The following is a 24,944-nucleotide window of genomic DNA, read 5'->3' as shown; positions in this document are numbered from 1 at the left end:
AAACTGTTTTTGGTAAATTAAAATAGGCAGCCGTAGAAGCTAACCAAATGCCATTAGGAGGAACAATAGGGTTAAATCTCTTTCAAAAGTAAATCATAAAAACAAATACACAGCAAGTCTACACTGTGTGTGTGTGTGTTAGGGCTCAGCATGATACAGTTACTTCAACAAATCAGAGGCACATGTGTTAAACTTTCTTTCCACTGTGGAACTGGGACTGGTGCTCTGGGCTTCCACAGGTACTTGGAGGCCGCCTCGTGCATCAGCCTTAAATGTTCCACTTTTCATGTTAAACCCTCCAACCTGCAGTGACATTTCTGCTGTGTACGTGGGAGTAAAACGGCAATCAAGAAAAACAATGATTACACTGCAGGAGTCTGGCCACTCCCTCGCAGTATACCAATATTTGAGAAACAAATAAATGAGAATTGTATTAAACTAAATGTTAAGTTACACATTCTGTAATGATGCACTGAAATTCCGGCCAACGAAACACTTTTCTCACCGAAACAAGGCAACCAAAACAGACGCGAGCAAATATTGCGGTTAGCGCGTCAGTGGACTCATAGAGCGGCTGTATTTCAATACATCTGAGCACTAAAGTGTTTTCTGACCAGAGATGATGGAGGACCTAAGTGGGATTAATGTTTCTGTGTAGGGATAGACCATTATGGATTTTTTTAGGGCCGATGCCTTAGCCAATGACTGATACGGACTGCCGATTTTCTTGATCCAATATTTGGACCCGAAACTACTCTTGCTCCCTCAATTTACATCATAAAAATTACACAATGATGATAACAAATGGTATGAGTCTCAATTTTTTTAAAAGGAGCATTTATTGAAATTAACAAAGGTCAGGTAGGACAACAAGTAAAAAATATTTAACAAATATTAAAAACAGGTGATGTAGAACAAGAACAAGTAAAAAAAATATTTCTGCTCTCTGTAAATAATGCGGACCGGCGAATGCAGCAGCCCGCATCGGCAGATGCCGATACACGTAAAAAACCATGGCGTCCAATTTGGGGCTCGTGGGCCTAAGTTGGCCTGCAAGCAATTATTATTGGCCCACTGCCCATATTTGAGATTTAAAAACAAAAATGTTTTCATATTTTTCTAAATATAAAAAAATACGTAATACAGTACAGTGATTTATAAGAAAAAAATCTAAAGCTTCCTGTAAAGTGTCTTTGAGTTTTCTTTGAAAAGTGCTATATATATAACTAATTTATTATTATTATGATTATGATTATGATTATTAATCATAATCATAATCATAATCATAATCATGATAAGAATAAGAATTAGAAGAAGAAGAAGAAGAAGAAGAAGAAGAAGAAGAATAAAGCTGAGGTACAAATAGATTATTTTTATCAAGTTTTAAAGGACTTTTCAAGGCATGTTTATGTGTGCGCGGACGTGCGTGTAATTCTTGTCGCTGTGTGTGTGTCTTCCTGGTTTATGTGTGTGTGAGGTGGTGTTCCGGGGCTCACGACTGGAGTAGAGTAATAATAGTAATAATAATACATTTTATTTGTAATGCACTTTACATTTGATGCCAAACCTGAAAGTGCTACAGGAATATAACAATACAACACAACATATATTAAAAGACAGGACTAAAAGGTGAGACTAGGGGCTGTTTGTCCCTGAGTGCTATCTAGAGTCTGTGGGGTTGTGAGTGAGCTTCACTTTGTGAATGTGTGTGTCTGTGATTGCAGTGACACATTTCAGCTGTGAACTCACTGTGCAGCACTGACCGGCTGACTGGGCGTGTCTTAGCTGCTTCAGTAGTAACGCCCACAATCAGGGGTGTGTGCGTGTAGTTGTTATTTGTGTTGGTGAAAGAATCCGAGCTGAAACACTGAAACACTTCAGTGAGCTGAAACACTTACTGACGTAGAAGGTTCCAGGGGCCTTGGCTCCGTCGAGCTCCAGTTCCAGCAGGTTGCTGATCTTTGGATCATGTCTCAGCCATAGGGCCACTCCCAGGATTACACCTCCAGCAAGCTGCAACACACAATGTTAACAATTAGCTCATCCAAAGTGGAGGTTTTTTCCTTTCTAATTGATAGTCAAGTCTCATTGTGTTTGTTTTTGTGTGAAACTCTTGCCCCATTGTATAGAGCTACTCATTCTGAACGAGGGATCTGAGTTTAATCATGTTAAAAGGCAGGACACACCCTGGTCTGGACATGTTGCCAATTTATCTCAGGATCACATTCACACAAACATTCAACCCTACAATCTACAGCAGGGATTTGCAACTCTATCACAGCGGGGGCCTCAAACATAATCATATCTGATCCGAGGGCCACATGATCAATATTCATGTCAGCATTTTCAATAATGATCAATCGGTGCACAAATGCAGGGGGAAAAAGGTTGTTTTTTTGTCTTTGTCTGTGGTTTTGATGTTTTGTCAGTTGTTAGTCATTATGTGTGTTTTTGTTATTTTTGGTTTTCTTGGTGTAACTGTGTGTATTTTTCTCTCATTTTCTGCATTTTTGGGGTCACTTTCTGTATTTTTGTTGTTGTTTTCTGTATTTTCTTGTCATTTTGTGTAAGAGTTTGTGTGTCTTTGGAGCTATTAGGTAATGTGTTGTTTTGTCTGTTTTTGTAGTCATTTTGTTTGTTTAAGTGGTTGTTGGTTTGAGTCATTATGTGTGTTTTGGAATTTTTGTGTAATTTCTTGTGTACTTTGTGCATTTGTGTACTTTGTGTGTATGATGTTGGGCTTTATATTCCTTCCAACTTCTTAAATTACAATTTTTTGGGATTTGCTTTGGGGGGCGCAAATTTTTTTTACTGAGGGCCACATGTGGCCCCCGGGCCTCCAGTTGCCCATGTCTGATCTACAGTCACTCTAATCAACATGAACATCATTAACTGGTTCAAAGTAAATCAAAAAAGTGAATTTCTGATGAACGAAATAGGAGAACAATGTAACCCTGGAGCCCAATGTCCCCTACAGGCTCATCAGCATACAACAAGAGAACAAGTAACAAGTAAGGTGATATAAAGAGAGATTATATGTTGTGCTGTTTCAATTTATATCGTGATTCTACAAGTATTACAATTCAATATATAAAGGTTATAGCAATTTAAATTTCCTTATTTTCCATATCCAAGAACTAAAGTATAATCATAGTTCCAAAAACAATGCGCATCACATGTCAGTCAGTTGCTCTGTATGTAGTGTTAACCTGTAACCCAGTGCTTCTCAAACTTCCCTTTGAACAAAGGTGAACTTTTAAGCCCCACCTGCACCCGTTGCCCTCCAAATAATCCTGACAATTTCAACATTTTCAAATTTACTGAACAAACAGGGAACAAGTCACATCATATTTCATAATAAATCAAAAAACTAAATTAAACTAATCACCTGCATAAAAAACACACCACACACTTTGAGAAGCACTGCTATAATCATATGATTACAGACATTAAAATAAATACATTCTCCAGAGAAATAAAAAGAAGTTGGATATATATTGTGAATCAATATTATTCCCACACTTAGTACCTGTAGTTAGGGGCTAGTGGCTAGCTAGTGCTAGCGCAGAGCGGGCATGTGGTAGCCCACATGGACCATCGGAGGGGCCCTCAGGAGCTCTAGTCACCAATGAGACCCTTCTAAAATCTGATTTATTTTCCAGGATTTAAACTCACAAAGATAAATACATATGACAGATGTTAATAATTAATCGAGTTAAATACTGCTGCACCTGATAAAGTTTTAGTAATAAATGACCATCTTTTAATCTTTATTTTCACTAAAACATTGTGACCAATGTTTTAAGTGCTGCAGATTTGGTGTATGGTCAGCGCTATGTTAAATATACTATGATATATATAAAATATATTTTTAAAAACGCAAGGTGGATTTTCATAAAATATGACATAATTGTTACCCTTTCCAAATGTTACATGTTATATGATCAGGTAAAAGTTGTTTGTTAGTAGCTAGTAAAATGGGAAGATGATAATTTTATATGAAATGTAATGAAAATGAAACAATTGCATAAATTAGGAGAAAAAAAGTGCTGCATGTTGAAACTTTTTAAGTTACTGCTAGCCTTCTTTATTATCTTAGCCAATAATTCAAGTGAAACCGTGAAAATGTAGTATTTAAGAAGTGATTTTCTAACTGGTATCCCTTCAGACTATACAGCACCTACAAAGTAGCTCACAGTTACAGAAAGGTTCTTGATCACTGCACTAGTGGCTCTGCATTGTTTCACGTCATCCATATGAAGAGCAGTTCCTGTGCATTGCTCAGAGCTATAGTTACGATTCAATGCCACTCAGTGGAAACGCTCCACAGATGCACAATATCATCAGTGAGCTGTAAACATAAGTCGTGCTTCTTATCTGCAGCACTTCAGCCTCCCCAGGTCAGCAGTCTGATTCTGGAATCTCAACAACCCTCCCATCCCCCACCCCACATGAGCGGGACACACACAAAGACCCACTGGCCTATCCTGCCATGTGGCTGCTCGCCTAATGTGATGCAAACTCAACACAGACTGACTGGAGGGAAGCAAGGAACAGAAAGTAGAATCTGTATGACACTCGTTCACATCAAACTTTAACATATCTCCTCAAGTTCTGAAGATTATTCTGTGCAGTAGATGTTAGTGGTTCTGCATCTCAATGGATATAGGTTCAATCCATCCAAGGACAGTTATCTTTTCACTTATTAGTAAAATAAACCTCCCAAAAACCCTTCAGGTCATCTTCAAGTCTTTATAGAACAGCAGAAGTTGGTGTGAATGTCTGTGATGTTCCTTTCCCTTTCATTACATGTAAACTTATGTGATATATGATGCTTTGTGCCCTGAGTAAGCAGGGATAAACTCTGTTAAAGATTCTCTCGTGTTCAGTAACTGAGACTGCATACAGAGAGACATAGGTTTTGCTTTGCTGAATTAATCAATCAATCAATTTATTACAGATGAACAGAAATGAATCAACAACAATATCAAATCAATATGAGAACAGGCACTCATCTAATGCACAGCTGTGGTCGTCAGGGTCGGCTCACTCCTGGAACTTGCACGTAGTTTTCTCAAGCATAGATTTCAAAAGTTTATATCTAACAGTATTATTTTAATTAGAAGATGTTTTACATTTAAAAATCAAACGATCACTTATTGTAGTTAGTTAAAGATGACATTCACTGCTGATAAGCAATACAAAATATGTTCAAGATTTATTGATTGATTTATTATTACTTATCAGTTAGGGGTCTATTGTGTCTATTTATTTGATTTATTAGGTATATGAGTTGTTTAATGTGTAAAATATAATTATTTTTATTTGTTAACTATTTAGATTTTGTGCAGTTTGCTCAAACTGTCTTTTTTAGTGTTAATCTGAGTGTCCTTGTTAATCATATCTGATTTGTCTCTTTGCTTACACACTTGCTTGTGTTATTGTTAGATCTAGATTAATAAAATCAGATGTTCTAAAACTGTTTGTTCTAAAAAAAATTGGCTTTGAGAAAGTTCACCTGAACGTATTTTATTGAGGGCGAATAGGAACTGTTTAATTATTGTATGTTAAAAAGAAAGCATGAAAAATAATCCATATCTACATTGGTAAACTTACAGTTGCTGCACCTGATTTGCTAAACTAAGCTAAATAGCAGTGGAGTATTAAATATAAATAGTAGCACCTACAACAGAATTCATAGAAAAAAGCTGTAACATTAGAGAAAAAGTTATTGTGTAAAACTTATTAAAACTGAGTTTCAAACTATATTTTCTTACGAGCTGAAAGTTAGTGGAGGTCAGGAAACTTTAAGAACTTTAAACATGACGTAGTTTAGAGGTAAAGTTAGCTGAGCTTTCAAACTCATGCTAATGTGACAAAAACAGCCCCCCCCCCACATGCCATTCTCCTCCTCCTGTTTTTAAGGCTCATTCCTGAGTGAACGCACACTGCTGCTAAGCAACCACATCAACACACGAGTAGTGAGAGAGCGAAGAATCAACACACGTAAACACAGACGTGTAAACACAGATCTGAATGGTTTTAAAGCAACGCTGTCTGACTGGAAACTGTGGAAATCAAAGTACGGTAACGTGAGACTGCAGGGACACACGATAATAATCAGGGCCTGTTTAAAAGAAACTCTGGAACTTTTCTTAAATGTTGCCCTCATAATCTACAGGGTCAGACTTTACCACTCTGAGCATCTTTGTGACCAACTCTATTCCGGTCATTTTTAAGGCTAGTTGCATGAAATTTTTCCACTATTATTTGTATCCATTTTTATTTTCTTAATTCTAAAGTCATGTGTATTGGAAGTGTATAGAAAAGGAGATATTATATGCATCATACTGACACTTAGTAACCTCGTGACCAATAGTGCCCCATTGACTCCCATTGTAACCACATATTTCCCATATACTGTAATCATGACGCATTTATTTATTTATTTATTCAGTTTATTTCCGACATGGTTACATTCACTTTTTTTTTTTTTTTTTTTTTTTTCTTTTTTTGTACATTTTTGTACATTTTTCAATAATACCTAATAGATCAAAGCCTCTACCTTAAAAATAAAAGGAAAATAATAATAATAAAAGGAAAATCGTACTAAAAATCGTAAAAAAAGGCCTGCCTTTCTTATCTTGCAAAATATTCACGGTGTACAAGTGGAATTTTCTTCTTTAAAACTGTCCTTGTGCCAAAAATAATAATGCATTAAATTCAATTCTACTATCAATTAATGACATGGTCAATGGTTGACAAGGTAACAACTTAGTGACAAATGCATGTATTATGTGTCATTGGTGTCTTTTGTTTGTGTAAAACATGCTGTCAGAATACAACAGCTGCAGTGAACAACCCAAACAGGTGCGTTAAAATAACAACCCAAAAATGTGCTTAAAAACAGTACGATAATCATGACTAATTGAAAAAATAACTGATAGATTAGTCGATAATGAAAATAAAAGGGTAGTTGCAGCAGTTCTATTAAACTTTGGTAGTTTTAGATGGTAAAACAAACTTCCAAGGACCAAATGTTGAAACAGTAACAAACACATGATATACTGACTTATAACTAAAGCTAAATAGTATATCATGACTTGTTACATTTGATAGTTAATGTAAATCCATGTAGAGATGTATGGTTTATTATCTAATAATTAAACTAAAAAGTCCTTATAGATCAGCATTGGAAGGTGACTGTGGAAACCATTCTGATCGCCACTCAAAAAGGTAACGTAATGATTTGATTGTTTGTTTAGTAAACGTGAAGTCAAAATTTAAACATCCATAAAAATATTAAAGCTGATATCCTGAGTTTCTGAGAAACTTCTTGATGTCCCGCCCTCAACAGCTCCACTTCCTCCCACTGCCTCTCCCAATCTACTAGAAGCCACGCCTCTACTTTTCTGCATCACGGAACATAACGCATTGGGTTGTATTACTATATGTCTATGGGTCAGGTAAGAGCCAGAATCATATTTACCTGTTTGCTGTTGTGACGCGCGGTCTTGTTTCCGTGCACAGTTCTACATTCACTTTGATTGACAGTCTCAAAAACAGGAAGTCAAAACCTATTGGTTGTGCGCAGTTGGCGATCGTTTCCATTTGTATAGGGGTCTATAGGACGAAGGAGGGACTTATATACATTATTGTATATGAATGACTACCAGCAGTAGACCATAGTAAAAGACTAGTTAGATATTTTTTAACATTTCAAAAGAATGATACATAAACATAGATTTCTCAGAAACTACTTTAAAGACAGAAGACAAAACTGAAACTAAACAGACCAAACAGAAACCATGTATTTCAGGCAGCTGTGGCTTTTTAAAGGAAATTCCAAAGAGAAAGATATCAATAAAAGAGGAAGTGATCATTGTAAAGTAGTACCCACAAAAAACACATCCAAACACACTCAATAACAGGTGACGTTGAAATGATAAAAGATGCTTTTTAGAAACCACTTCTACAGCCTGTAATGAAGAGAACTATCAGAACTTTTGTGGAAAATAGAAAAGAAATAGGTAAAAATTCATGAAGGTTCCAGAAGAACCTGAGCTGTTGTGTTGGAATCATTAGTTACACTAGGCACTGTTACAACACAAACAATAACAACATGACTATAGAAAACAACACACACTTGTTTGTTTTTGGTCAGAGTCAGAGTGGCAAAGGTACGACTGATATACATGGCCCCCACCTTTAATAAATACTCAGAAAGATGTTCAAAACATTCATGGCACATAACAAACTGTTGTTTCTTTGTCTAATAAATAGGATTACTGTACTTAATACTGTACTGCTATTTGCCAAAAAAAAAGCCTAAACTATCCGTCTCCCTATCAGCAGACTGGAGAACTCAATAACAGTCATTACTTTTCTCATCGTCTCATGCCTGTGTTGGTACGTTTGACAGTTATTCTCAAAGACAATGAGATAGAAGAAATTTGTCAAGTTTTCTATTTTGGTGATCTTGATAATTACAATATCGCCTATATCAATATAAACAAGTCTGACCAGAATTGTCTTTCTAGTGAGACTTTATCGAGTAAAAAATATCAAGGTTTATATCTTATATCGCTATTTTGAGAAAATAATATCGAGATATTAGTTTTGGTCCATATTGCCCAGCCCTAGTTCAGAGCGCTCGTGAAAGGAAAAGCAGTGGGTAGGTGGCCGGGTCATGTGAGACCAACGTCTAGCCTGTGTGAGCCTATTCTACAGATAAGCTGCTGTTACAGTCTCCACCATTAAAACACTTTTTACTGGTCCCAGTCCAGCCAAATCGGTAGAGACATAGACATAGACAGAGTAGACTTAATGCTTTTAGGATAAAGCTGTGGTCAAAATTATTGAAGCACTTTTCTATAAACATTTGTGTGGAATAGCTGAGGTTATTCCACACAACAGCTGCTATAAGCGGACATATTGGAGGAGTGTGTGTGTGTGTAGGGGGGATCCAGTCTACAGCTCCCATAAAATACTAATACTGGCACTGACGACCCTCTTCAAACTCCGCCCCGGATCCTGTTTTACACCGTGAGTCACCCCCCACATCCCACCCCCCACCGAGGGCATTCCTTTCCTGTTTTGGTTTTCTCGACCATTTTTACCACTGAACTTCACATAAGGCCATAGTACTCACACAGAGATCATAAAGACCAATGTGTGTGGTTGTTGTTTAAACAGCAAACATGCATTTTTTTTCTGTGACAGTAACTATATTTTGTTTACTAAGACGAAACCCAGATTTCACATTTGCTAGACTTAGAATGAAATTATCAGACAGCTGTTTGGCTGCTTACACGGACTAATGGACTCTCATCTAATTTAAGTTTCTCTCTCTCTCACACACACACACACACACACACACACACACACACACACACACACACACACACACACACACACACACACACACACACACACACACACACACACACACACACACACACACACACACACACACACACACACACACATATACGTATATGGTTGGACTGAGTGGGTGTGACCTGTGCTGAAAAACAAGCAACAGGAAAGTTAGTAATACCAGCCGCGATGACAAATCTTTTGTGTTATAATAATGTGGGTTTAGTAACAAAACAACAAAAAAACCCAACAAAACTGGGTGGTAACTTTTTCTATTATCACTTTTAAACACTAGATGGTGCAACGTAATCTCGCAGTGATTTCAACGTAACCGTCCAGGCTTCCATGAATCATCTGAAGCATTAAAATGTACAATTAACAACAGTAGTTGATTAAACACATTTAGCATGTTTGGTAGGATTTCAGGGAGTTTAATAGCGGTAAAGTCATCTAAATAAGGAAAAATGAGTGAGAACTCTGAAATAGAAAATCGAAGGCCTGTGAAGGTCTATAATAATCCGTTAAAAAGAGAAGTTAAGTTTACAACACAAACATTGCCGTGATTCCCAACTAGGGATGCATTTATTTATCAATCACACTTTATTAGGCACTTAATATTTTCTCTTCTCTGAATAACGAGTGCAGCATTTTTGTAAATGGCATCAATTTAAACCTGAGTGGAAATTTACGTTTTTCTACATTTTTCAAACCTAATGACAGTGAAATGGGTCATTCTGAGCCAATTTACTGCATTAATTATTCTATAAATCATTAGAAAAGGTGGTTAAAACCCAGTCATGCTTTGAAAAAAAGAAGAAATAAAACGTCATACACTGAAACTGACAGTTTGGGTCAGCACTACTCATCAGTCTGGTCTGTACGGGAATAAAAGATATAAGTATAACAATATCAGAGTATTCTGGTTCCAATTATTACACACTTGAATTTTCCATAACTACTGACCAAGTTATTAAGAACAGAACCAGAGGTGTAAAACTCAATAAATGCTTACACTTGAATCTGCACCTCAAATCAGAGCTACTGTAGAAGCATCAGTCATAACATCACTTGGTCATAACAACAGCACAGATACAAAAAGAACACCTAGCATCACACCATTGAGAGGAGAGTTCACATGTGCCACACAACAAACTCCTTTCGTTTCTCTCTCTGTCTTTGAATCCAGTCAGATCAATTGTTATAGTGTTGTCAGCGAGCAGACAGCTTGGCTAGTCTGTGATGCCAGCTTCAGTTGAGATAATTACCGTATTATGGCAGGACGCCATTTAGCCAGAGCCCGAACCACAAAAAGCCAGCCTGTGTGATATGGTTGTAGCCTGTGGTCACAATAGTTCACAATGTATTTCACTTTTCTATAGAATCTGGATTTGTTTTATAAAGCTCTGCTCTTGTTTTAGGGCGTGTTTTCACTCCTCAGAAAAAAGTATATTGATGAAAGCTTAGCTGCTAATCTGTTAAATGACTTAACAGACTTAATGGGAAAGTTAGTCAAACTCATGGCCCGGGGACCAAATCCGGCCCATTGGAGAATCCAATTCGGCCACAGGAGAAAGTTAAAAAAAATGACAGAGAAAACATGAACCATAGCGTGAATGAAACAACAATATTCGCAGGGGCTCACAGTTTTCTCAGTGCTTATATCACATGGTTGCAGGCATTTTCAATGTTAAACTCTTGAAAAAACTCAAAATGATTACATTTTCCCTCAAATTATGACATAATATTTACCTTAATTAAATAGAAATTGGTCACACAAGCTAGGAATGTTCGAGTGAAGATCCCGTTGGGACTGATATCTGTCACCTGTTGCTTGGATATGGTTGGTTTCTTACATATTTTGAAATTGATGTATATGATGTAGAAGTACAAACAGGTATATTAATGTTGAAATTACTAGTTTTTCTGCATAAAATCTGTGGCCCCCTGGAGATCAAACTGGTCCGTATTTGGCCCCTGAACTAAAATGAGTTTAACGCCCCTGGTCTAGAGAATATATAGTAACTCAGGTTCTGCTCTGGTCTAAATAAAGCTGATTGCGTTGAATGTTAAGCCGTTGGAGACAGAGGTTGGTAATTTGAGAGAAAGCTGCAGAGCCAAACTATAGGCTTCAACATACTTTAAAGGAATACTTCTCTCTCTTGTCAACAAAATTACTTCTATTATTTGTTTTTTTTAATTATCTCATAGCCTGTTTTCTGGACCTCTTGTTTTTCACACCAACTCAGTAGAACTTTGTTCTGAGGGTGTGTCATAAATCTAGTGTAATGAAGGCCTGGCTTGTGTTAATCCTGGTTCCATTAGTGTGTGCGCTGAAAAATGCATTCTAATCTGATACAGTCATTAAAACAATGGACGAGGGCCTGAAATATTTCAAATGTATCCATTCCACATCCTTCTCTTGTCATTTTTGAACGGGGAAAATTCTAAACGTTGATTATAGTTGGAAGAGTGAACATGTTATTTTGTGACTGGTCAATAACAGTACGGCTGAATACAATGACAGATGGAAAGAGAAAATTCTGGAAATTACATGGTGACGAACTAATGGATGTTTTTGTTGTATTGTGACCAAACATGTAGAGCCTCCCATTTTCCTTTTCAAATTTTCCCCAATTCCGTATCATAGTTTACCCACTTCTGTGTCATTTCTGTTCCAGTTAACCCAATTCAATTTCCTTTCATCAGCTTTTCCTACTTAGATGTTATTACTGGCTATTAAACTATTACCATTACATTTTTTCTTTTAGAAAATCAAGTGGAAACTGCAATATGACACTGAATATACCCTGTAACCCTCACAAGCATGTATTAGAATATCATGCATTTACATGCCATTTTTCCCAGAAACAGGTGAGCAACAAGATGGAAAAGTTAATTCTTGAGCACAAACTGACGTAATATCTATGTGTATATATTTAACACAGACTAAACCCTCACAGACATGTTTTAGGACAATATCAAACATTTTTCACCTAAAACGGGTGATCTAATATCCAGCTTTAACAATGAAATTAATGAAAGTAGTTAACTCCATTACCAGTGTCAAGCATGTTTGGCTTGGTTTTGGAACCTTTAATAGTCTGTAATGACATCTGATTAGGGCAGTGGCTCTCAACCTTTTTTTGGACCGTGACCCCATATTGATATCAAGAATTTTTGGTGACCCTAAAAACATTTTTCTCTAGAATTACTTTTTGATCATGTTTATTATACTGTATTACAAATACAGAGTAGCCAGGATTAGTGACAAGTTGTGCCAACTCAGACTTTTTAAATGCATTTCATTATTATCAGTTAGCTCTATCTTTGACAAAGTGAAAGTACAGAAAAAGCTTGTTTGGGATTTGTGTTTTAATTTGAAAAAGAATGTTAAAAAAAATGCAATGTATTTTTAATCAGTTTTTTTTTTTTAAATTACTAGACATTTCAGTGACCCCATTTAAACTCCAGGTGACCCCACGTGGGTTAAAAAAAACTTGATTAGGGAAAGCCGATGAAACAAAAACAAAACAGAAATGTGTACAGAAAAACAGAAGCTCTGAAACAGAAAAACTGAGTCTTTAATAATGTTATTTATTTTAAATTTCCATGCTTCCAATGTGCACTAAAATAAAGACATAGCGTGAAATTTTACTCAAGATTTCACATGTCCTTCAAAGATCATTAAAATAGAGTTGAACGATTTTGGAAAATAATCTAATTGCAATTTTTTCCTTAATATTGCGATTGCAATTTAATATGCAATTATTTTTTTCAAGGGCCTCTTGTCATGTATTTTTCAATGAACACAAGCAATAAATCCATCTGTTTCATAATAAACAATTTTGGATTTATTTAAACTTTAAATAAATAGAAAATAAGAGATTACAACAATAAAACAAACAAATCTGTGGCTTTACTTCTTCAACATATCTAGCCCTGGAGTTTCAGCGTCAGACCATCCCATTTTAGATCATGACCTATTATTATTAAAATCATGTAATTACAACCTTACATGTTCAGTCTACTATGGAGCACTGTTCTGTAACGCCTTGTAATTTAGTGTAGTTACTCATTTTATAACAGCATGCAGTTATATGAAAAGTAGAATGAATGAACGCGGCATCTTTATTGTTAGGAAAATTAAACTTTTATTCTGCTTGAAAAGAAGACATGCTTCAGATGGAAAACAATCACACTGGAATCAAACTCCTGATCTCTATTTGAAAGACGGAAGACGTGACCACTATACTAACTTTAGTTGTGTTCTCCTGCTACATTTAATTAAAACAAGATGGTAATAGCGTAGATGTATAAAGGCATTATTTTTTTGAAAGATAAACAGTATGTAAGTTAGGGATGATTGTATGTTATTTTTTTATTTTAAGTTGTTGGCACATGGCATGTTAAAGCCAATGTTTTTGAGTGTAAAATATGCCAAAATATAATATATTTCATACATAATGTTCTCATGAAGGTGTACACATTTACAGATTAGTTGTTTTTTTAAAAAAAATTGCAATAATCGCCTTATACTGTAATATCGGGATATAAATTATAATTATCACCAGTTAAACTTCTACACCCAACAATAAAGCATTCCCTTTGTAGCAGTAGTTTGCTTTGTTTTCCCATTCCATGTCATCTTCTTTTTTCCCACTCTGGTTTTATTGTCTTCCTCACTCAAAGTACAGATAGTGTGTGTGTCACAGTGTGTGCAACGTCTACTGTATGTCAGGGTGTTTTCCACATGAGTTTCTGTTACAGCTAAACGGAACTTAGTCATTAAGATTCCCACAACAAGAACAAAAATAAAGTTCTTGTTATGGGAACAACAAGTATTGTGGCTAAGTATGTACAAAGCTTCTTTCTACTCCTAATAATTCTCCCTTCATCAGCATCAAATGTTTTTGTTCAACCTAAATTAAATAATTAAATGGACCTGTTATAGGACGGGTGATGATGTTTTACTAAAAAATGTTTGTGACATGCTTCAACAAGAGTTAAAATAGTGTTTGAGGCAGAAGTTAGCAGCAAATCTCTCACTCTACCTTTTGATGATGTTTCTACAGCTAGTGTAGTGTTGTATGGTACTTGGTAGTGTTGTACTCAAGACAAGAACGCCCCGAGACCAAGGCTGTGTTGGAAATGTCACACTAATATACCATCCACTACAAAATGAGTATACACTGTCTACTATATACTATAAGTATGATTAAGATGATGAGCGTTCCCACTGAAGTATAATTCCAAGTTTCCCAAGATGCATTTGGAACCTACATCGTTAAAAATCTGAATCACACTGAGGCTAAATATCTCTGTTGATTCTCCACCTTTGAAAGTTCTGAAAACATTTGAAGAAAGAAAGTGACCAAGTAGAATATCAGCATGTGCTCATTTGATCCATAAAACTCCATTATACTACTACCAGAACTTCCTGTTGACTTCAAAACAAGAGCCTTATTTACAAAAATTAAAAAAAATAATAAAAGGGATTTTTGGTTTGAGTTTACCTCCGTACTGGGATTATAACCCTAACATAATCCAATAAACAAATAAAACATGTGTTTTTTCACTTTGAAAACAAAAATAAACAAAACTGAATTTTTTTTTGGCAAAAATTCATTTTGCGGTACTGCGCATGTGCATATACAATCTCAGTACGATGCACACTCAGTACATAACACCGGTCCCAGGACCATTTTACATTCCACTCACAATGCATCATGGGACGGTTGAGTATGACTAGCGTGCCCACTGTGCACACTTAAAAATTGTCCCCATATAGCATAAATGTTTTCATATATCTACTACATACTCATTTAGACTTCACACTTAGTATGAGTAGTACGACATTTACAACAGGGCCAAAAACTTTAGGAAGTCGAGAGCGAATCAAGACCAAGACCATAAAAATACATTTTAAAAATCATGACCTGAGGGGTATTCCATAAAGGAAGGTTAACAAACTCTGAGTCTATCCATAAACTCTGGGTCAACATACCTCGCGATGGGAAACTCTGGGTATCTGATTCCATTAAAGCTGGTATGAAGTGGGTCAATCAACCCTGAGTATGTAAACCTTGGGTTACTTACGTGCACGCGCGCGATAAAAAGCCATCATCAATGGATCAAAGAATACTCAAACTGCCATGACAACCAAACGGAAGATAGTGATATATTCACCCTGATGGGTGAAATAAGCCAGTGTTTGATGAATATGAGCCTGTTCTAAAGGTGCGTTCAGTCTTCAGTGACTATAGTGGCTTAAATCACCCATAATTAGTCACACTTTTTGGTCGCTTCATCACTTCATTGCTTCAGTGACGTGACGAGTGATGGATAATATGAATAACATGTGTCTAAGGAGACATGTCAGCAGCATAGGATGTCTGCATAGAGAGCCCTCCTGTTACACTGGATATAAAGACAGTGGCTGCTGCTTCATATCACATCATTTATATTGATTCTTAATGTAATATTGTTGGTAGAGTCATCTCAACGTCCTAAAAAATGTCATGAAAAACACTGAAGCGGGACGCGAACCCACTACCCATCACTTTCAAGAGCAGTGTCACAATTCACTGCACCATCACACCTTCAAAGATGTGTGATCTACAGACTTATCTGTATAACAATATAAAACAACAATCGAGCCTTAAAAGTGGATTAATTTAAATGATCATCTCCTCCTTTATATTATCCACAGGTTTTTATCCAGAGAACTTTACTACAGACGTCAGTAAATGTTTTAATGCAGATCAACCTCTCAGTGACTTTCACTTAATGATCTACATCTACAATGTTATAAAGAAAATTACCCTTATCACAAAAAAAAAAAAAAAAGACGTAAAGCAACACAACATTAGTAATGATGTGAGCACGTCTGTGGTGTGTGATGTTACTAATGTGTTTCAGAGAAAAGTGGTTACGGTTTATTAAACTGATGTTGCCCGGGAAACATACTCAGAGAAGAACATACCTCGCTTTTTGGAATGGGGTACTCAGAGTTTCCCTCATTTGATCCTGAACATACTCAGAGTTTGAACATAACCCGCTTTATGGAATACCCCTCTGGTTAGAACAGTTGAAGAGCATTTTCTCTTTAATCGTAGTTTTTTTTAAATACATTCTACAAACAAAAACAAGATGTCTGCAACTCTTTCAAAGCACAACATTGCAAAACTCTCAAATCCCGAGAAATGTTTGACTAAATTCTTGGGAAAAAATAAATCTTTGTATTTATTTAAAAGCCAATGATGAGTCCAGGATGTTTATTAGTCAGATGAACGAGGCCTAAAGTAAACGTTCAGAGGGATTTCTGACCAGAAATAAGATGAATGGATGTCAAAATGTTTGCAGACATCCATCACATACAGTAAGACACTGGAACAGATTTCTAATCAGTGAGCTAATGCTAACACTTGTCAGAAACACTTGCAAGTGCTTCTCCTTATTAACACAATATTGAATGTGGTCTTGAGTAGTACTACTACAAAACAAGTACTCATTAATACTTCTCTCTGTCACTAGATAACCAAAGAAAACACGGGACTGGCACTTTCTTAAAGCCTGCAAATATTTCACACGAGCAAACAAATTTAAAAAACCGTTGAATGACCATTTGAAACCATTCTGAAAGTAAAATAAGATGCAGGAGCTGCTGCAGCAGAGCAGACCCTGCAGACGAGGACACACCCAGCACACGGACCACCCATGGAAGTGTCCACGCCCTCCCCGAAGAGGCAGCGTCACTGCAGCTACATTAGACAAGCCAAAGTCATTTGTGTCCTGGTCTGGAAGACTAAAAGAGGGATAAACACCAGCCATAAGACACCACCACACAGGCCATTAACAAAACCATTCATCAGAAAGTCATTTTAGAGTGGATTTTAGTGGCACTCAGAACCTCAACTGATCCTATCAGAATATTTATGTTAAAAAAAATGTGGAATATAATTTCAATATAGTGTCAAACTCAAAACCAGCCCTTTAGAGCATCCAATTTGGACCACACGAGACGGTAAAAATGACAGAGAAAACATGAATTATTGTGTAAATGACCTACTAATCCAGTTGTATATATCTCGAATCCACCAATTAAATGCCCCCCTCGGGACTTGCAGTTTTGCTTTGTTTATATCACATTAATGCAGTCATTTCTAATTACAAATTGTGGAAAGAAATCTAATTTTTTCAACAAATCTTGCAATTTCTTTAAAAAAGTGCACAAAAGTCCTTTAAATTAGACAAACATTGGTTACAAAATCAATATTTTTTAAGCATGTGTGTGATTCGGACCTATGGGTGTGAGAAGTGTAAAAACCCTAATTTAATTAATAGTATTGAAAAAAACAAAAAAAAATATGGGCCAAATACAAAGTAGATGACTTCAATCAAAAAGAACTTTTCCAATCAAAGAAAAAAAAGTGTTCAAATGCAAAAAAAAAAAAAAAAAGAAAGAAAAAGTTGGGACTCAAATGTTTGTTTGTTTTTGCATTTGGACACTTTTTTTTCTTTGATTGAAAATATTTATTTTTGATTGAAGTAAACTTTTTTAATGAAAAGGTTTTTTTGTTTTATTTTTTTCTAATCTACCTCCATTGAAATAGATGTAACACAAGATGTACATATGTATCCTTCAGTTTGAGAAGGAAACCTCACTTCTGGGGAGTATTTTCCCATCTAAAAAGTGTTAGAATTCACATATCAAAGGACAACCCCCCCCCCCCCACCCCCAAATTCATCTCCATACACAATAACACCAAGGACAGGCCCTCACACTGTTGGAGAGAGGAAACCAAACCCTGAGGAGAAAGAGAGAAAACCAGAGGAAAGGAAAGTAAAACCCAACCACAAATGATTCATACATTACTCAACACAGGGCTTGCACAAATGGAAACCACACACACCACACACACACAGGGTGGAGGACGTAGGACAAAGCCGTCCCTCCTGAGAACTACAAACTCCCAATCCTTCCTCTGTTAATCGCTATTAATCGTCCATCATTATTATTTGTCCTAAAATAAATCGACACATCACATTCACCGCTAACGAAATTACATTGAAAAGAAGCCTTTTCCAGCTAGCTTTTAAAAAACACCAGTGTTTTTGTTTTGTTTTTCCAGCGTCTCCACACATCCTAACACCACCATGTTTATTCATGTAATCGTCGTGTAGTTGGTTAAAAAATAAATAAAATTAAATTAAAAAAAATTAAAAAATTAAAAATAACGCGCCTTCGAGCGTATAATAGAGGTATTACGTATTCATAACCATTCCAACCTGAAGGGAAACGTGTATATTCATTTAAGCGCAAGATTGTTTTTAGCTTGGATTCTCCGACCGTCACTGAGGTCTGAACCGTTAAGTGAATCAGTACCGTTACCAACACACCGCTAACAATGGAGCGAACCGAGCTTACCCAGAAGATGAAGTTGAAGAAGAAAAGCATGTATTTGATGCATTTGGTGCAGCCTTCGACGCCCATGGTTGTTGTTTAGTCGCTAGTGTGTACGTTGGGACGGAAAGAAACGTGTCCGAGTGAGAATCTCAACTAATAAAATCTGACTTTAGCTTAGAAAAGGCAACGCCCAACGCCCCCTCCCTCACAGACTAGGGGGGGGGACCCACCATCAGCCAATCAGCGCCGCTCATTCTGACTGACGCGGGGGAAAACCAACCAGAGAACAATGCAAAAAAAGAGGCGAAAATAACCAAATCAGAGTTACCTATAAAAGCAAGGGAGGTCTGTGTGTGTGTGTGTGTGTGTGTGTGTGTGTGTGTGTGTGTGTGTGTGTGTGTGTGTGTGTGTGTGTGTGTGTGTGTGTGTGTGTGTGTGTGTGTGGAGCAAATATCTTCCAGAGGCGATGCCAGTTCGACCTCGGTCGACGGGCTCCAAATACCCCGAGTGTGTGTATCTGTTATTTTGGAGTAATTTGGTCATTTCAAAATGTTTATTTTCATTTTATGTCACTTCTGGACGGCCCCGAAATGAAACATATTCAACTTTTGACCTCAGGGTGTGAGGGGGCGCTAGCGCACCATCTATATCTATTTCACTGCACAGCTCACTTCCGGTACGTTCTTGAGCTCCCGTGGACTTCTCTTTTCTCTTTTGAGGAAAAATACTTTTTTTACTGTTCTTTATTTGGTGATGACATTTCGAAACGTTTATTTTTATGTTAGTTAGACCGTTCGGTATTTACACCGGACGGACCTCACCCAGAAGTTGTATAACGGACCACTATTTAGTCCGGTTACAGTCTGTGTCACGACACACGTCCGTAGCGTGGTAGTGAGCTCCCGTGGACTTCTCTTTTGAGGAAACATACTTTTTACTAGGGATGTAACGATTAATCGTAAGGCAGTTAAAAATCGATTCATAGGTATCACGGTTGATATCGATTTTCTGACAATTGAATCGCAGTACTTTTTTATCTGGAAGTGTTGGCGGCGGGCGGAGTCTGCTAATACTTTCTGTCTGGCTGCCTTCTACGCTTAAATATTGTAGCGTTTGCGGCCCGACACTACGGGGCTAACTAGCCGAATGACGAGGACACTGAGTGGCTGCCGTTTAACCGGATGAACCGGGTTTTATTACCCTCAAAAACAGGCTAATACTGGGTTGGAGGAGTGCCGGAAAATAACAAAAACGGATAGCTAACTCAACTAGCCACTGGACGAGGTGTCTCTCCTTTTCTCTTCCCTTCTTTTTTAGTTCCTCTTCCGCTTCCAACAAAACTGGCCTATCCGACTAACTAGGGCAACTCCTTCCCCCACAACTTCCCATCAATCCCCCCCAAAGTCCTGCAGGGTCGCTACAATATGTTAATAAATGATTCATTACCCCTTTAGCACCGAAAGAATATCTGTAATATTACTTGAATATCTGTAAAAGTCACGTTTTTCTATTAGCTCTGTCTGCTAGCATAGCTTCTCTTCTTCACTGTTAGAATATCTGCATGCCAACCGACCACTGGGTTACCAGCGCCCTCTGCTGGTCCAAACAAATATGACGTAAATCAGTGCAATGACGGTTTTTTTTTTTTTTTAAAAGTCCAATTGTTAAGGTACAAAATACATTTTCAGTTGCACTTTTAAAAGAAAAAGAACTATTATGCAGTTTTGCATTGTTTATTATAGAACCAGAATTTAAATAATAGGCTTCATTTTCATTTGTATTATTCCTTTATTTATTTAATTCAAGATTTATTTTTAGTTAAATTGCATTGTTTTGAATAGTTTATCAAGGAATTCTTTTGACAATGAAAAATAAAAGGAAAATAATACAGTATTTTCTTGTTTTTTTCCCCAAAAAAAAAATTTGTCTACAGTCACATTTTGTAAAGGAAAAAAATTGTGAGAGAATCGTATCGTGAACCCAGTATCGTGAATCGAATCGTATCGGGAGTTGAGTGAATCGTTACATTCCTACTTTTTACTGCTCCTTATTTGGTGATAATGTTTCAAAACGTTTATTTTCATGTTAGTTTGATTGTTCGCTATTTAGACCGGACAGAGCTCACCCGGAAGTTATTGACGGCAATGGCTGCTGTGTTGAAAGCTGTCTACATGACATGAATGCAGGCATGTGAGTGTTGAGTGAATAACGGACCACCATTTAGTCCGGTTACAGTCTGTGTCACGACACCCGTCCATAGGGTGGTATTGATTGTAGTGTTACGCTCTGAGTCAGATCTAAGTGTTTACATGTCGCTACACAGTGAAGGTCACCTGATTACTGCAGCTTCTCTCACGACACACCTGCCACTACATCTAACTACTGACAATAGAGAAGTTTAGTGAAAGTTAGGCAGGTACACGTGGATGGACTGGTGCGCATGAATTTAGAATGGATCCCCCCCCAAACACACACCATGAAAATGACTCAAAATACACAAAACTAAATATTTATACAAAAATATACAAAACACAACAGAAATGCAAAAAACTACACTAAAAAAAGATACAAAATGACTCCAGAATCACACTACAAATGCAACAAAAAAACAATAATTATACAAAAAAATGCACAAATGATGTGAAACAAAAAACTAAACAATATTTATACAGGAAGTACACAAAACGACAACAGAAATGCACAAAAATATACAAAAGGCTCCAAAAACACACGAAAAGTCTCCAAAAAACATATATTACAGAAAAATACACCAAACAACAACAAAAATATGAAAATGACTCAATATACACAAAACTAAATATTTATACAAAAAATACACTAAAATGACAACAGAAATGCATAAAACTACATAAAAAAAAACAAACTTCACAAAATGACTCCAGAATAACACTACAATGGCAACAACAAACAATAATTAAAACAAAAAATATAAAAATCAGTAAAAAAAAAAAAAAAACTCAACACATTCATCATGTGCATGTCTCATAGAATTAAACCAGGGAAATTGCACACGTTATTTTACTTTGCACCTGCAAATATACCCCTTAATAATGCTACAGAGTATGTTATTATTATGCCCGTGATTGACAACTCTCCTTAATCACCCACTAGAGAGAGACAGTACCCACAATCACTCAAACTTTTGACAGGTGTGACGTCACGCCCTTTGTCCCGCCCCCAAACCGGAAGTCCCGCCTTCCCAAACCGGAAGTCCCGCCTTATAGCACCCGCCAAAATGAAAAATGAAAAAAAAAAAAACCTGACCTACTTTGGTCGTCTCTATGCAGATTAGAGTGATTTGAACATACAACCTTTGGACTTATGCACACACACACACACACACACACACACACACACACACACACACACACACACACACACACGCACACACACACGCACGCGCACTATGGAGGAAATAGAATTTGAACCTAGATTTATTTTTCCTTTTTCATGTTTAATTGTTGGTCCTAGCGGCTGTGGGAAGACCTATTTTGTAAAAAATGTATTAAACAACTGTAATCATGTTATGAATATTGTACCTGAAAATATTGTGTGGATTTATACATGTTTTCAACCCATCTACAATGAGATTGTTATAAATTTCCTATGTTTGTTTGGGATTACGGTGTTTTTTATGTTCAGGCACCTAAGCGGGCAGCTATTGTTTTCACCGTTTTGTTCAGGCCGCGAAGGGGTCCTGACCACTGAATGTGTGGTTGACAGTTTTTCCCACTACACCCCGCGAGGGTTCGGCCGGCCGATGTGTTGTCTTCTTTAAATGTGATGCGTTCATGAAAGAAGTAAGTTTGGTTCACTGTAAGCATGTTTAAGCAGTTGTTTAGTGTTGTGAATCTCACGGATAGCGCACCGTTTAGTTGTTTAATGTATGTTTCTGTTACCAGCGCTAATGCTAAGCTAATCGGCCGTGTCACTTCTGGTCGGCCCGTTTTTCATTTATATCTGTTTTTCTGTCTTATTATTTACAGAATACCATCACAAAGCATCATTAATCTTGTATATCAGAGTACTGATGGACAATTCAGCACTATTTCCATACTGTGGCATATAAAAGGCTAAGACTGAACTCTGTATCCTCGTTTCTCTCTCTAACCGGAGCAACTGGGTGGATGAGGTGTTCCAGCAATCTTTGTCACACACACAGGAGAAGCAACAATCTCCAATAGAGATGCAAAAGATGAATAAAAATATAAAATTTGTCAAAGGTCTACCTGATTCTTTTGAAGATGAAAACCTGTTTCCTCCGGATCAAAAACATTTGATTATTCTGGATGATGTTATTTTTCAGGCTTCAAACCACCGCGAAGTTGTAAAGATTTTTACTCAATTTCGACATCATAGAAATATGAGTGTCATGATGTTAACCCAAAATATGTTTCATCAGGGTAAACACAGTCGTACTATAAGTTTGAACAGTAATTATTTGGTAATGTTTAAAAATCCCAGGGATAAACTCCAAATTAACATATTGGCTCTTCAAATTTATCCTTCACAAAAGGCATTTTTTTTAGAGAGCTTTGATGACGCCACCAAAGATGTTCACGGGTATTTAATAGTAGACCTCCCACCCATATGCCCAGAGCTATACAGACTAAGGACCGGCGTACTGCCTCACGAACGTCTGGCCGTTTACACCCCCAAAACGTAAATCATCATCATCATCATGTCGGCACGTATAAAAAGAAACGCCCCCTTGTTGGCGGCTCTGTATCATGCTTCACCCAAGAAACGAAAGGACATTCTTATTCACAGTTCCCCCGATTTTATCCAAGCATTGTGTGAGATCGCCTTAAATCTTCTGAAAGGAAACATCCCGTTGAATCCTTCTCAGTTTAAAAAACTGAAGAGGCAGAAAAAAATTATCAAGCTGTTGGCCGATAAAAAAACCAGTATAAAACACAAGCAGCGGGCTCTAAAGAAGCAAACTGGTGGTTTTATTCTACCTCTGCTCTCGACCGTCGTGCCTTTGCTCGGCAATCTCATCGGAGGACTGATCCAGAGATAATGACTTTAAAGAAGGCCCAAAAAATGTTTCTTATTTCACCTCACCAGTTAAAGAGTCTAACTCAGCCTTCGCCATCCATGAGAGAGAACGCTGAGCTGGATTTAGACGACCGTATGAGAACAATCTTGAACGAGCAGGGTGTGAGTCCTCATGAGAAAATTAAAAAGTATAGCGCGCTACTGCAAAGATATCTGACCTTTATGAAGCAGGGTCAGAGAGAGGATCGTAGAGTGGCAACGACCCAGCACCCGGAGCAGTTGGATGTTCCGTATGTCGCCAAAGCTCAAACGTCTTCTCACAAACCACAAACATCCGTCGATGTAAATTTTGACCGTACGGACGAAGATCTTTTGAAAAACCTCCCCCAGCGAGATCGCAAGAGCGCAGAGTACGTCTTAAAAAAAATATCGGAGAATCATGAAGGCTGGAATTCCAAGGGGGAATTCATTTTCAGGGGCGACGCTGTGCAAGGTTCTCACGTGATTGATTTGTTAAAGTATCTCACCCACCCTTTTAAGAAAAAAACCAGGGAGCCGTCGCCTGCGGGGTGGACAGAGTTTTTAAATACTCTGTCAGAACTAAACATCCCCTTATCCACAATAAATAACCTGCATGCTCGCGATCAATACCGTCTGCTCAAGAGGGAGGCCGGTGGTTTCCGCGATAAAGAATTTGAAACACCTCGGGAAGCGCCTGAAGGAAAAAGAAGAAAAAAGGCGCTATCCCCAAAATGGATTACTCCCGAGAGAGAATTAGCTGCCGAACGGACTGTTGGAAAACAAAATACTTTATCATCGCCATGGATTAACATTTCATCTTAAATAACTGTGAGGCATAACACATTTTATTGTCTTTCATCAATAAAAATGTTTATTGAGCATATTTTGTGAGTGTACATTTTTAAAGCAAAATACACATGGGTAATGAATCAGAATCAGAATCAGAAATGTTTTATTTGCCATGTACAGTTTTGAGGACAGTACAAGGAATTTGACTTGGTGGTTGGTGCACAAAACAAGCAACAAAAAGAAATAAAAGAAATAAAAACAGAACAACAAAGCACAACCCAGCAACAATAATAATAATAATAATGATAAATATAAAGGATGAGGGATA

The 24,944-nt window shown here is 37.1% G+C and overlaps 1 protein-coding gene across 1 annotated transcript in view; it reads right to left on the bottom strand.

The window, feature by feature from the left end:
- LOC114458012 (CD81 protein-like) overlaps positions 1–18,973 on the bottom strand; it is a 41,014-nt gene extending 22,041 nt beyond the window's left edge. Inside the window, exons 1-2 of the mRNA XM_028440247.1 lie at positions 18,806–18,973; positions 1,899–2,013 (exon numbers count right to left, since the gene is read on the bottom strand). Coding sequence (XP_028296048.1) covers positions 1,899–2,013; positions 18,806–18,871 — 181 coding nt within the window. The 5' untranslated portion in view covers positions 18,872–18,973. The remainder of the gene's footprint in view (positions 1–1,898; positions 2,014–18,805) is intronic.
- Positions 18,974–24,944: the final 5,971 nt, after the last annotated feature.

The sequence above is a fragment of the Gouania willdenowi genome, chromosome 3 (genome assembly GCF_900634775.1).
Source record: "Gouania willdenowi chromosome 3, fGouWil2.1, whole genome shotgun sequence".
NCBI lineage: Eukaryota > Metazoa > Chordata > Actinopteri > Blenniiformes > Gobiesocidae > Gouania > Gouania willdenowi.
The sequence above is the reverse complement of the archived record's forward strand: the minus strand, read 5'-3'. Positions and strand labels throughout refer to the sequence as shown.